General features: G+C 31.7%; 1 protein-coding gene across 1 annotated transcript in view; it reads left to right on the forward strand.

The window, feature by feature from the left end:
* Positions 1–14,260, forward strand: part of PREX2 (phosphatidylinositol-3,4,5-trisphosphate dependent Rac exchange factor 2) — a 388,457-nt gene that overhangs the window by 126,437 nt on the left and 247,760 nt on the right. Inside the window, exon 7 of the mRNA XM_074278839.1 lies at positions 1,416–1,549. Coding sequence (XP_074134940.1) covers positions 1,416–1,549 — 134 coding nt within the window. The remainder of the gene's footprint in view (positions 1–1,415; positions 1,550–14,260) is intronic.

Below are 14,260 nucleotides of genomic sequence, written 5' to 3' on the forward strand. Positions count from 1 at the left end.
TATAGACATTTGTTTATTAGTTACCTTTTCTTTTCCAACATAAGAAGTCCTGGTCTGGCTAAACTCATCATTCTTTACCTATGATACTCCACTAAAATTACATTTAGATTTTTTATTTTCTTTGTTTCCTTTAGAAGCCTATTAATGATGGGAATTATTAGATTAAAGGGATATGTATAATTTAGTGAGAGTAGAGTTGATTCTAACAGAATTTGGGACTTTAGAATATGGTTTTAGGGTATAGACTTTAATGGCAAATTTTTGATAATCTGTAAATGTATGCCTGTCCGTGTTGTGGGTTTATTTGTTAGCTTGCTTATTTTTGTTGCAGCTAGCTACTCTATAATCTAGCTATCCATTTATCTATCTACTTATCTTTTGCTTTATATTTATGTTTTTGTCTCTGTCTTTCTCAATAGATAGATCCTTTAATGAATGGATGAACAAATTATTTTATCGATAGAAACATGTAAGGGAAAAAGAGATAGAAATGGAGCTATAAGAGTAGTTAGCTACACAGCCAAAAATTATCAATCTATTACCATTCTTTAGATAAAAATAAACAAATCAAAATGAATTGAAAGATAGTTGGATGAATTGTAGAACATTTATTTAAAATTTATTTTGTGCCAGATACTATATTGAGTGCTGGAGGATGTTGTTTTTGTTCAATTGTGACTGATTCCTTGTGACCCCATTTATGATTTTCTTGGCAAAGATATGCTTTGCCATTTTGATTTCTAGCTCATTTTATAGATAAGGAAACTGAGACAAAGAGAGCTAAGTGACTTGCCCAGGGTCACACAGATAGTAAGTTTCTGAGGCCATATTTGTAGTCATGAAGATGAGTCTTCCTACCTCCAGTGCTGGTACTCTATTCATTATAGTGCTTAGTTGCCCACAAAGGTACATATACTTGCAAGCAATTCAGTCCCTGCCCTCAAGGAACTTACATTTTAGTAGGGCAACTCAAAAAGTAAAGCAGTATTTCAAAAGGGTATAGAAAGACTACCCATTTGGAGATGGTCAGAAAATGAGGTAGAAACTTAGGTCTGGGTAGAGGCTTTCCTATAATTTTGTCTCAGACACTTAACACTTTCTAGCTGTGTGACCCTGGGCAAGTCACTTGACCCCAATTGCCTCAGGAAAAAAAAGGAGCCCAGGGTGATGGAATCTAATATTTTGGTGGGGATGCCATGGCTGAGAAATGAAATGAAGACCTGGAAATGGCCAAAATAAGCAGAAAGCTCATCTATGTGGAGTTAAGTTTAGTTCTAAGAGAGGTGTCCATTTGGTAAGTACTTTTGTTAGGAGAGCACCCACACTGATTGTTATAGATTTCTCATGTATTGAAGGATGACAGTTTTTGCTTCTTTATTAGTAATGTATTTTCCCCCTATTTGTTTCTTTGTTAGGGTTCCAACATCACAGATACCTGCACTGAAATGCTAATGTATGGGGTTTTGTTGAAAATCTCTGCAGGAAATATTCAAGAACGGGTGTTTTTCCTTTTTGATAATCTTTTGGTATATTGCAAAAGAAAACACAGGTAAGATGCTCACTCTAGAATTATTTATCTGTTTTATATTTTAAACCCTAAATATATACCATGGCATAACTTAACAAAGGTTTCCTGAAGATACTTTATTTTGAATGGAATCTATACTTCAGATGCCCCTTATATTTATAATGGCAATGTACAGCCCTTCTTTGTAATGTTATATTATAGGGCATTGACTGGAAGATGTGAAAGGGATTGTTGAGACCATATACTACAACATCCTCATTTTACATGTAGGCCCAGAGAGGAAAAGATGACTTTCCTAAAATCACAGGGGAAAGTAGAGAACTAAATTCAAAACTAGTTCCTTCAAATTCTAATTTAGTACTCTCCCACACTTTAATGTTTTCATTTGATAAAATAGATCCTTAATCTTAATGGGAAAAATACTTATTTGGTGAAAATAGAGTTATTAGAAAATGTTTATAGAGTATTGAATGATGTCAAATAAATAGATTATTGAATTCTAACATACTTCCTGAACTTTTCTGAGCTTTTTTCTTAAATGAATGGATAATGGATATGGAGGAGTAGCCTTATGTACTACATAGATTCATGTGAGAAAATCTAGAATCTTGAGTGGTGAAACATGCTATATAAAGCATCTAGATCAGAACTAGTGAAGGGATAAAGAGAAAGGGTCATTGCAAGCATATACTACAGAACACCTGGACAAAGGACAAATTTCTATTTGAAAAACAGAAAATAAACTTGGCATGAAAGAAAGATAGTTTGGCTTTGGAGGAATTCAACTATTCAGACATTTGCTGGAATATTCTCTGCCAAAAGCAGAATAGTTGCCAAATTTGTGACTTTCTTTAATAGTAATTTAATTCTTCAGAGGTAGAAACCATGAAGAGAACTGCTATTCTGGACTTGGTTTTGACCAATGAAGAATATAGACTATGAGGGTTTTTGCTAGCCAGAATACATTACCCCCCCCCCCAAAAAAAAAAAAAAGTTTTACAAAGACAAATTATTGTTATTTTTATCCTTCATTTTCAGTGAGGACCATTCATATCACAAAGTGATGTCTTGATATGCATGTGAATTAGATTTAAGTGAGTCAGGCAGAATTGCAGTCATCAGCTTCTCTCTCTTCCAGAATCAGAGCAGTCCAGTGGCAAGACAAAAATGGCAAAATGATGATGATGATGATGATGATGATGATGATGATAATGACAGATATAATAATAGAGATTGATGTTGATGATTGGAAAGCCATTCTTGGCTCTTTTGTTTTGGCTCAAAATAACAATGAATTGAACAGTTTGGAAATCTCATCATTACCCATTGTCACAAGATACTCAATCTTCCAACTCCTTGTATTTTCACTGACTATCTTACATGTTTAGAAGGCCTTTATTATCTCTACCTTCTGGCTTCTCTAGCTTTCTTCAATTCTGCCTAAAAGACCATCTTCCACAAGAAACCTTTCCAGATGCCCCTAATTATAATTCCTTCTTTCTATTGAATATTTCCTATTTATTCAGTTTATAGATTATTTGTACATAGTTGTTTGTACTTTATTTCCCTTTTTCAATAGTGAACTTTTTAAGAGCAGGGACTATCTTTAGCTTTTCCTAGCATTCTCAGTGGTTTATGGTGCCTGACACATAGTAAATGCTTAATAAATGCTTACTGACTGACTGACAAGTAGGAAAGAGAAGGGAATTAGAAGTAAATTGTAGGACAGAGCTCCTGAAGTCCTGCCTGCTATTTTTTTAAAAGTTTAATCCTATATCTCTTCTTATGACCATTTCCTAGGATGATGCAAAGTCCATGCATCTTGAATAACTTAGGTAAACTAATCAGCTCAAAAGGATAGAAACCGATGCTTCACTCCCTCCCATTATATGAACAGAGATCTGCCTCCTTCTTTGGGGTTTAGAGCATTGAATTATGTAATAATGGTAATTAGTTGTGCAAGTTAACATTTACATGGCTCTTTAAAGTTTAGAATAGCGCTACACATAGATTATTCATTTGGTCCTTATAAAAACCTAGTGAGTTTGATGATGTTACTATCACAATTTTTCAGATGGGGAAATGAAACTGAAAGTTAGTTGCCCAGGGTTATCCAGTGACTAATTGAGATAGGATTCAAACTTTTGACTCTGTGTCCAGTAACCTTCTCACTTATATCATCTAACTGCCTCATCTCATGATAGGAAGTTACTTATTCAGTCTGTCACTCAGAGGATAATCCCTGTATTAACAGGCATTAAGTGAGAAGAGAGATAAGCTTCTACAACCCATTCCCCTTTTATATAGTGAAAAGATGTCATCTTTTAATTTTGTCATCATAAGAGAAGAATAGTGTAGCTTTATAATGTCTTTATTCCCTTGCCTCATCATGGCAGTGAAGGGAACTTGAAGGCTGGGCCAGTGGTGTGAGCTAGCTTTGGCCATTTGTCTTAACATAAAAAAAAAAAAAAAAAAAAAATTATACATGTCCCCTGGCAACAGATCATAACCTACTTTTAGAGTACCAGCCTATATAATCACAGAAAATTTAATAGATGAAATTAATAAAAACATTTACTAATCACTAACTATATGTAAAATACTGTGCTGAGTTCTGGGGATACAAATTAGAACATAAAATTCTCCCTGTTCTTAAGTAATTCATATTCTACTGGGAGAGACAACTCGTATAAAATGCTTCAACAGCAAATCTTATGAAAATGAGCCTTGGACTTTTAGGGTGACAGCAGCAAAGAAGTAGAAATTATTCTTCCTTAATGCTATTTCCCCTGATTAAAAAAAAAAAAATCATATTAGTTTCTGATGTCAAACTATTTGAAAGTACCAGAAACATTGATGGTAAGAATTTTCTTTTATGCTGTCTTCAAAAATAGCACTTCTAGGAACAATCACAGAGCTATATTTTCACAGGGATTTCTTTCCAGAATGACAATTGTGGCTAGTGGGCTGTAAACATTGCTATTACAAAGGCTCTGGGTGGAGAGGGTCAGCAAAGTGATGGGAGTGGTCTGACTTGTCTGACACATGTTGCCTCCTGTTTTTTTTCCTTGAGGTGCCCTTCTGCTTCAGCTAGTCTGGCCCACCCATCCTGTGAGTGGCATTTAGTTGGCAACTGGTGAGAAAGTCTGGCCTCTCCACAAGAGTTGCTTTCATGGATGATCACAATAAGGGTTGGATTGGAAGCAGAACTGGTGGTCTTGGGGGTACTACCACTCTTAGAACTGCAGATTCTATTTTCCTGTTGGTGGCAGATAGTCAGTAGGCTAGATTCTTGATATCCCAGGAACAGGATATATCAACCCATTCTTGATATATGGGTTGCCCATGGCAACCCATAAAAAAAAAAAAAAGGAAAATATACAAAATGGATCTCAATTGTATGTACCCTGCTTTTCTAATTCTTCAGTGGTAGTGACAGGATTGTTAGGAAAATGAATAGATATGCTTTATAAACCATTTATAAACTTTAGTTTGATTTGTTGTTTAATCAATTCACTCATGTCAGATTCTTTTTGATCCCATTTGAGGTTTTCTCAACAAAGATATTGAAGTGGTTTGCTATTTCCTTCTTCACCTCTTTTTGAGGATGAGGAAACTGAGGCAAACAGGTTTAAGTAGCAGCTAGTATATGTCTAAGGCCAGATTTGAATTCAGGTCATTCTCAGTGTCCTGATATACACATGTATGATTTTTTCATGATCCTATGGACCATACATTCTTTTTTAGTTTTATTTGACAAAGATACTAAAGTATTTTGCCATTTTTATTTTACAGTGGAATAAGGCAAATGGAGGTTTTCCTCAGCAGGAGTCAACTATCTAATAAGTAACAGAGGCTGGATTTAAACTCAATTTTCTGACTCCAAACCTAAAGCTTTTCAATGCAGTCACCTAGATACTTCTTTAGTTTGACGACTCTAAATGTGTTTCCATTTCCTATTGACAATAAGTGAATATATTCCTATAGAAATTAAATCATGTTATTCTCAAGATCCTCAGTAAAACAGAAAGCAAAGAAAACAATGTAGTTGCAGCCAAGTGGAAGAATAACTCCATGGAGAGAAGAAAATGTGTTGTGGAAAGGGCTTAATCATATATCCAACAAGAAAACAAGAACTATATTTTATGGGTAACTTGGCCATCATTTATTGAAGTTTCAATGATAAATGCTTTCAAAAAAGGCCACAGTGAAAATGCATTTTCAAATTCTGCTGTGAACTTTTATTCGATCAATGCACAAGCTAATATTCCAGAACTTCAGTGCAAAGTTGGGAAAAAGATAAGCATAAGGAGAAATACACAGGAACCAATGATTCAGGAACAAAAAAAAAAAAGGAATAAAAGAGGCTTTTGTAGACCACTCAGAATTCCCTCACTTTTAAATCATGAATACATTTTCTGAAAAAGAATTTGTAGATGCTGCTTATCATAAATATGACATGATACATACTATTGGTGCATACTATTAGATTATATTTTAAAGGAAAAAAATTTCCATGATAGATCTAAAGTCATCTCTGAATTATCAGTTTATAGATAGTATTAGAACCAATTTGTTAAATCAAAGATTGTTATTGTTCTGTCATGACCAACTCTGTGAATGCATTTAGGATTTTCTTGGCACAGATTATGGAATTATTTGCCATTTCCTTTTCTAGCTCATTTTTACAGATGAGGAGCTGAGGCAAACAGGATCAAATGACTTACCCAAGTTCATATAGCTAATAATTATCTGAATCCAGATTTCAATTCATGACAATGAGTCTTTCTGACTTCAGCCCAAGTACTCTTTCCACCATGCCGTCTCAAGATCCTCAGAGTAAAGATAAGAATTAATATTTTTAAAATTATGAGAGAAAAAGATATGTTATACAATTGAAGTTCAATTCAAAAGTACTTAAACAAGTAATTGATAATGAAAAATGGTAACTGGATAATATTTTTGTTGTAAATCAATTGACACAATAAAAAGACTGAAAAATCACAGTGAGCAAATACTTGGTTTATTTGGCAATTAAAGATGGGACTAAAATCATCTGTAAAATCTAATAAAGAAAAAAGGAGAGAGGATGGAATTGCTCTCAAGAAAGTATAAAATTTCTTTTTTTTATGCCAAGTTTCCACACAAAAGCAAAAGTATATCTTTTTTCATACAATCTTTTTACCAGTGTTCCTGTATGAACATTAGAAATGGGATACAATAGTCTACCAAAAAAAATGAAATGAAAAGTTGCAGAGGGAACTGGAGAAGCACATGTTCGATGTGATTGGAACACAGGTTGGAACATGTAGCTCTTCCTGAGATATATTAAATCCTTTTTCAAAATTGCTAATTATTTAAATGATTAAGATTTCCCTCACTGCAAAGTAATAATTTAATGATTAACAGCTTGGAATCCTAAAAGGGTTAATGAGACTTTCAAAAAGACTGCATAGCAATCACAGTAATTAAATGATAGGGTTAGATCTGGCTTTTATAAGGAAGATTTGTGTTAGAAAAAAAAAGGTGGAATGATTACAGTTATTGCTATAGTATAAGTTATGACACTGCCAAGAAACTTGGGGAGGTAGGGCCTTCTTTTCATACTCCATCCTTGATGAGTTAATAATATCCATTACATTTGCCCAGAAAGATATATGAGAAGAAAAACATCCCATAAGCTACTGCTTTATTGGGATGACAATGGGTAATAATGAGATTTCCAAACTATTCAATTCATTTTATCTTGTCCAAGCTGAAAGTCTTTTGGATGAGAAGGATGGAAAAGAAATGGTTAGCAGTATATATATATATACACACATATATATATATATATATATATATATATATATATATATATATATATATATATATATATATATGAAACAACCCCAAAACACACAAAAAAACCCCAAGGTAGGTGAAGAAACAACTCTCTCTCTCCCTTTTAATGAGTTCAGGTCACCAAATTCTGATGGACTACATCTTGATATACATGAGATCTGGCAATTATAATTATTACCCAGCTGTTAGAGATCTTTAAAAACTATGTGGAAAACCAGAAAAGTGTTATAGGACTGGAGAAGAATATTAAAAAATGTGTAGTAGTAATTATTTTTAGAGAAGAGGGGAGAGGTTTCAAATTTTCAGCTCCTGATATTGGGTATTAAAGGGATGATGTATGAGCATGTACAAAACAAAGCAATGATATCAAAGTACCAACATAGTTCAAAACTGTTCATACTAATCTCTTTCATTGGCAGAATGATTAGACTGGCAGATCAGGGAAATATAGTAGAGATATTACACTAGATTTGCACAAAGCATATGACAGAATTTCTCTTGCTCATCAAGGTATATGAGCTTAATGCATAATCTAATTAGGTGTATTAAGAACTGGTAAATTATTAGAATTATTAAATAGATAGATGTGCCCAGATATCTAACCTTGGCTCTGTATTGGTCATCATTTTAATAAATGTTTATTTTTATTCTGAACTTGACAAATATAAAAAAAGAATAGATTTTCATAAATGCATAGTAGAACAATAATAATAACAACAAAAGAGTTTTCTTTTGTTATATACAAAGATCTTTTCTTTTCAAGCATATAATAGAATCTATAGTTTTGAAAGCCATTTTATTTATCTTCTCTTCTATAGTAACTATTTTAGTCACTATTTTTTATCAGTGCTCTAGATGAAAGCTTCAATTATATGCTTGTTGAATTTGCTGATGATGTCAAACTAGAGAGGGCTAATATAGAGTTAGGATAAAAAAAAGTCTTGATTAGCAAAAATGATGGGTAAAATTTAATAGATAAATATAAAATATTAGATTTAAAATCTAAATGCCATATTTGCAAATTGTGTTGGTATGAGACAATAATTCCTCTAAAAATTATTTTAGAGAGTTTAGTTTACAGTGAGCTTAGTTTATTATCAATAGCATGATATTATAATGGGGAAAAGAGAATGTTACAACTAGGACCAGAACATTTACAAAGAGGAAACAAAAAAATGTTAATTTTGGCAGTGCTGTAGTTTGGGTTGCAGACAAGCCTGAATCAGAAAGGACTGGATTAGATTCTTATCTGTGATTCATCCTGCCTGTGTGTCTTTGAGCTAGTCACTTAATTTTTCACTTCCTTAGGCCTCTTTTCTAGACTAAACTCAGAATAATTGATATTCTACACTAGTAGGAGCAAGTAATCTATTTCTTTGATTGTCACAGTTTCTTCCTGGGCAGGTTAGACACTTTTAAAAATTGTTAACTATTTTAAATCATTAGGATGCTCTTTACAACAATAAATCAGGAATTTAATGATTAATAGATTAGGAATCTGGAAGAGTTCATGAAACTTTCAAAGGGGTCTCCATTAAAATCCAGGAGTAATTAAGTTACATGGAGGATCTACTTTATTGAGCTATTAGTTTTATTTTCTTTGTGCCACTTTGGAATAAATTAACTAGATTAAAAATTTTATATGTGCATTTTCCAAATTATTTCTATGATAATCAGTGTTTAGGTAAGCACCATCAGGTTATGCAAATATAGAAACAGCTGTTACTTTCTCCTGTGTATTGTATTTTTAAAAAGTTAATATGATTCTTTCCAAAGCTTTACTTTCTTTTGGGACATTCATTTGAAAGAGAGGCTTTTCTTCTTGAATGTGGATTTATTCCTGTTATTTATTTCTCTCCCTAAAGTTCAGGTCTTCTGTGACAGTAAAGCTGCTTATTCAAATGTGAGGATCATTCATGGCCTTATGACCTTAAATGTTGAATAATTAACAAGATAAGTAAAATCTAAAGAAATTAAAATCCTGCTGAGTTGAAAATGTTTTTAAGTAACCAAACATTAGGAAGAACATGTGATATAAAGAACAAATTCATAACTATTATAAATGGAAATAGCCAAATAAATCACTATGTCCATTCCCTGCCAGGAGATGAGGAGTTGTTTAAATGACACCATCTGCTCTCTTCTTAAAACAATAATCTTCTTTTGGTAGCTAACAAGATCAACAACATCCCAGTACTTCCTAACTTAAAATATTAAGAGACTTCAAAAGTATTCTTATACAGATTCCTCCCCCCTGAAGTTTCAACTTCATGAAATGGTAAACTGATTATAATACTTTAATCTGTGATTAAGAACCAGGAATGTTGTGGAGTTAGCAATAGAGATAGCCAATGTTAAATTTGTAATATGAACATATTTACCTAGGAAACTGACAATGCTACAGATTAAGGACTTGATCTATTTTGGCTGTTGTTGATGTCTAGACTTAAGGAAGTTTATGGAGAAAATAATAATACATATTTTAAACATATTTTTGTGTATATATTTTTGAGAACCAGTTGTTAGATATTTAACAGCATACCTTGTCAGTGTTTTCCATTGGGTGATATTGGAAAATTTAGAGAATTAAATTATATTCAATGTTTTGATTAATTACATGAGGCTATCTGACACACACACACACACACACACACACACACACACACACACACACACACACACACATATATATATATATACACATACATAAACATATATATGTATGTATATTCTAATTAAAACAAGCCTTTTAAAATAATTATAAAAGCTTTATTTTATTTGTTTTAAATAACTTTTTATTTTTCCAAATACATGCAAAAATAGTTTTCAACATTCACCTTTGCAAAACCTTGTGTTTCAAATTTTTATCCCTTATACCTCCTATCCTTTCTCATACACAGCAAGAATTCAGTATAGGTTAAACATATGCAATTCTTCTAAACATTATATCCATATTCATCATGCTGCACAAGAAAAATCAGATCAAAAGGTGAAAGAAAAATAAAAGAAAAAAAGTAAACAAGTAAACAACAACAACAAAAGTAAAAATACTATGCTTTTATCCATATTCAGTTTCCATAGCTCTCTTTCTAGATGCAGATGGCTCTTTCCAACACAAGTCTATTGGAATTGAAAAGGCTATATTCTTTATTGAAACTGATACCAGAAAAGTAAGTGGAATATTTTGAAGTAGGAGGGAAAACAAGAGGGAAAAAAAATCTAATTGAAAATTTTTCTTGCCTTGGAATCTGTTCTCAGTATTATCCTGGATACTTTTTCATATTTTTCAAGATCATCTCTCTGGGTTTAGGATAGAGATTGAAAAAAAAATGTTCACATATTGGAGGACACAGCTCAGGGGAATAGGACTATTTAATTTGAGGAATTTGTCTAACTTCCGCGACATCACAGATTCTCTTTGTGACTGTGTACCAATAGTTCATTATCCATCTTGAGAACCATCTATCTACTCATGCAACATTGATTGTGAAAAAGAAAAGCAAACAGGTGGCAAAAGACTGGGGTTGGGATGGAGAAAAACAAAGTTAGATCTAAAGAAAGAAAAGGATTTATGATATGAAGAATGCATACTACGAGGACACTTTAGACAAATCTGCCGTAACTGATAAAGACGGGTGAAAGCTGAGGAAGAGAAATAGATTCATAATCAAAGAAAAGAGAAATTTTATTGAACAAATACTTTGCAACAAAGTAAACTGAATTAACATCCATGGAAAACAAATGTATTCATATTACTTTTATAAGATTCCATGAAGAAGTACTATAACTATTGTTATAATAAACTTTATTATAACAGTTTAAGAAATCTCAGAATAGTTCAAAAGCAGAATAAAAGAATCAAATGAAAAGATCAAAGGAATAAAGGTATAAGAATGAAAATTAAGGCTTTTAAGAAATCAAGACTAGCAAGATTAGAGGACTTATAACAAAACATTTGCTAATGAAGTAGATACTGAAAAATAGAATTGCATAATTATAATACATAAATGTAAAGAGAGAATGAAAATTAAACAAAACCTAAAGATAAGAAGATTGAAGATCATAGTAAAGCTGTAAATGAAAATATTGAATTGAATAAAAAATACAAAAAGATATTCTAAGGAGTATAGGTTTTCCACAAAAATACTATTAAAATGAAAATTAGAATACTATGTTTCAGGAAATTATTACATTTTATGATAATCCTTGGATCACCAATGGAATCAAATACTGAATTTCATTTACCAACATCTATCTCTCAGGAATTGAAACATCAAAGAACAAAATCTGTAGACAGCAGGTAAAAAATAAAAAGCTTTTATGTTCCAAGGACAATGAAAAAAAAAAGAATAATGAAGGATTGTATTAGATTACAAGAAGTCTAAGAAAAAATTGGAATATGTTGCTCATTGCTTGGCAGCCAAAAAATGTCTTTTTAAAAATCTTATCCTGACCATGTAAGAAAACAATAAAATTCTCAACAAAAAAAGAAGAAATTGAGTCATTGTTTGAAAGAAGTCAGAGATTATCAGGAATGCAACTTGAAGACTGAAAGACATTTAAACACTTTTTGAGAACAATGAGAACTAGGGAAAATATTTTTCCCCACGTCGTAATGGTGGCTTTTTGTGTTTTGATTTTCTTACTATTTTAAAAGGCAGTGATCAAAAATGCTTATAGTTAGATAAAGAATAATTCCTCCTGGACAGTGTGATAGAGAATAAAAATAAAGGCATACTGCACAAACCTGATATTGGATAGTATAATGAGGAGAGAGATGGATTGGGAAAACTGAGATCAAATTATTATAAACTATATAAGAAGATTTAGATCTCTGAAAACTTTTAATAGCTAAGTGGAAAAGAATCAACAAACTGAACATACAGTTAAAATAAGTTGAACATAAATAAAGAACCCTCAAACACAGAAAAAAGGAGAAATTCTTAAAAATGGAAGGAAACCAGAAATTAAAGACAATAGAACTGATAAAAAACTGATTTTTTTCTATTTTGGGAAGAGATTACTAACAACATAGATAAATCATTACCTACCATGATCAATAAGAAGAGGAAATATCAAAAAAAATTTTAAAAAAATAATTAATTCAAAGCAGAAAGTAATAAGTAAACATCAGCAACTTATAATCAGTTCCACTGTAGCAAAGTGAGAATTCAATCAATCAATAGATTTTTACAAAATTCCCATATTAATCAGTATTTTTTTAAAAATTAGAAAAAAATAAATCCATATTATTAATGGTTGAAAAAAAAATCCAACAATCAGGTCCAGAAGGATTTACATGTTTCTATGAAAATGTGTAAATATTTTATGGATTAAAATGTTTTTATGAAACATTTAAAAAATTATTAACAGAAATGCTAAACTATCAGTTTCAAAATTGGAAATAGAAGAAATTTTATCAAAACCCTTCTTTGAAAAAATTATAGACTTGCTGTCAAAACAAAGAACGAATATTTTAATCTAAATTCAAGATAACAGTGCTCATTTATATATGCTAAGCCCTCTAAAATTCATAGCAATCAATGGAAGTATCTGTGCTCAAAATCAATCTCTGTCTGTCTGTCTGTTGGACTGTCTTTAAGGGCCTACTTAGACTGTAACTAGTGGGAGTAGGGGTAGTATACAAAGATGCTGGAAGAGTAGAATGGAGTGAGGTTGTAAAGGGCTTGAAAAGTCAAACAGAAAAAATTATATCTTAATTTAGAAGCAATACAAAGGCCCTGAGTTTATTGAGTAATAGTATTTTATGATCTGACCTGTGTTTTAGGAAAATAATGTTGTCAGCTATGTTCAGCTTACATTGGGGAAAAACTTGAAGCAAAGAGATAGATTAGAAGGCCAGTGCAGCATTCTAGGTTAGAAGTAATAATATCTTGAACTAATGTGGTAGCTGTTTAAGTAATGAGAAAGGGAGAGAGAGGAGAGATGAATTATAAAGAAAAATGACAGGATTTGGTAACTAATTAGGTATAGAAGATGAGTGAATGAAGAGTAAGGAATGCTAATGAAGTTTTAAATGTAGAATGTTAGTGGGGCCTTTCAATAGAAATAAAGAAATTTGGCAAAGTATAGGTTTGTGTGAAAAGTCACTGAATTCTATTTTGGACTAGTTGAGAGTTCTACGAGACTAGCAATTTGAAACTTCAAATAATTGATTATATGGGACTGTGCTCAGGAGAGATATTGGGTGTATAAATAGATGTGAGAGTTATCTGGTTCATAATCATAAAATGTATCTAAACCAAGAGCTAGCTTATATGTTATAAAGATACACTATAAGCTTTCCTAACATTAAATAAAATAGATCCTGAAAAAAAATTTTTTTTTGGTAGGAAGTATATGAATTTAACCTGCCAAAACACGAACTGACTTTATATTTCTTTTTAAATAAATAAAAACAAATAGTTGTAGAGATAGTCACTGCTCATGAGTAGATTGTGCCAACATATTAAAAATAATACTGCCTCAATTCAAAGTTTTGATGTAATCAAATTATAAGGAGTATGCTTTATATAGCTAGGGAAACAAAATCATAGAAAAAAATAAATCTAGGCTCTGAAGGGAAACAAGTAGATATGTGAATGACACTTGAATATATATTACATTTGGGCAATATATGAATAACAAAAAATGTGACATTGCCAGAACCCAAAATATTGCAATATAATAATCATTGAAATGATTTAGTACTGATTGGAAAGAAATAAAACAGAAAAGTAGATCAGTGGAATAGATTAGATAGGTTACGAAAACAACCAAAAATAGTTTCTCAGTGTGTGATAAATCGTCTGAAATCTAAGGACAATACTTAGTAAAGGAATGACATTTCAACAATTGCTGGAAAAATTGGAAATCATTTTTCTAGAG

This window comes from Sminthopsis crassicaudata, chromosome 1 (genome assembly GCF_048593235.1).
Source record: "Sminthopsis crassicaudata isolate SCR6 chromosome 1, ASM4859323v1, whole genome shotgun sequence".
Lineage (NCBI taxonomy): Eukaryota > Metazoa > Chordata > Mammalia > Dasyuromorphia > Dasyuridae > Sminthopsis > Sminthopsis crassicaudata.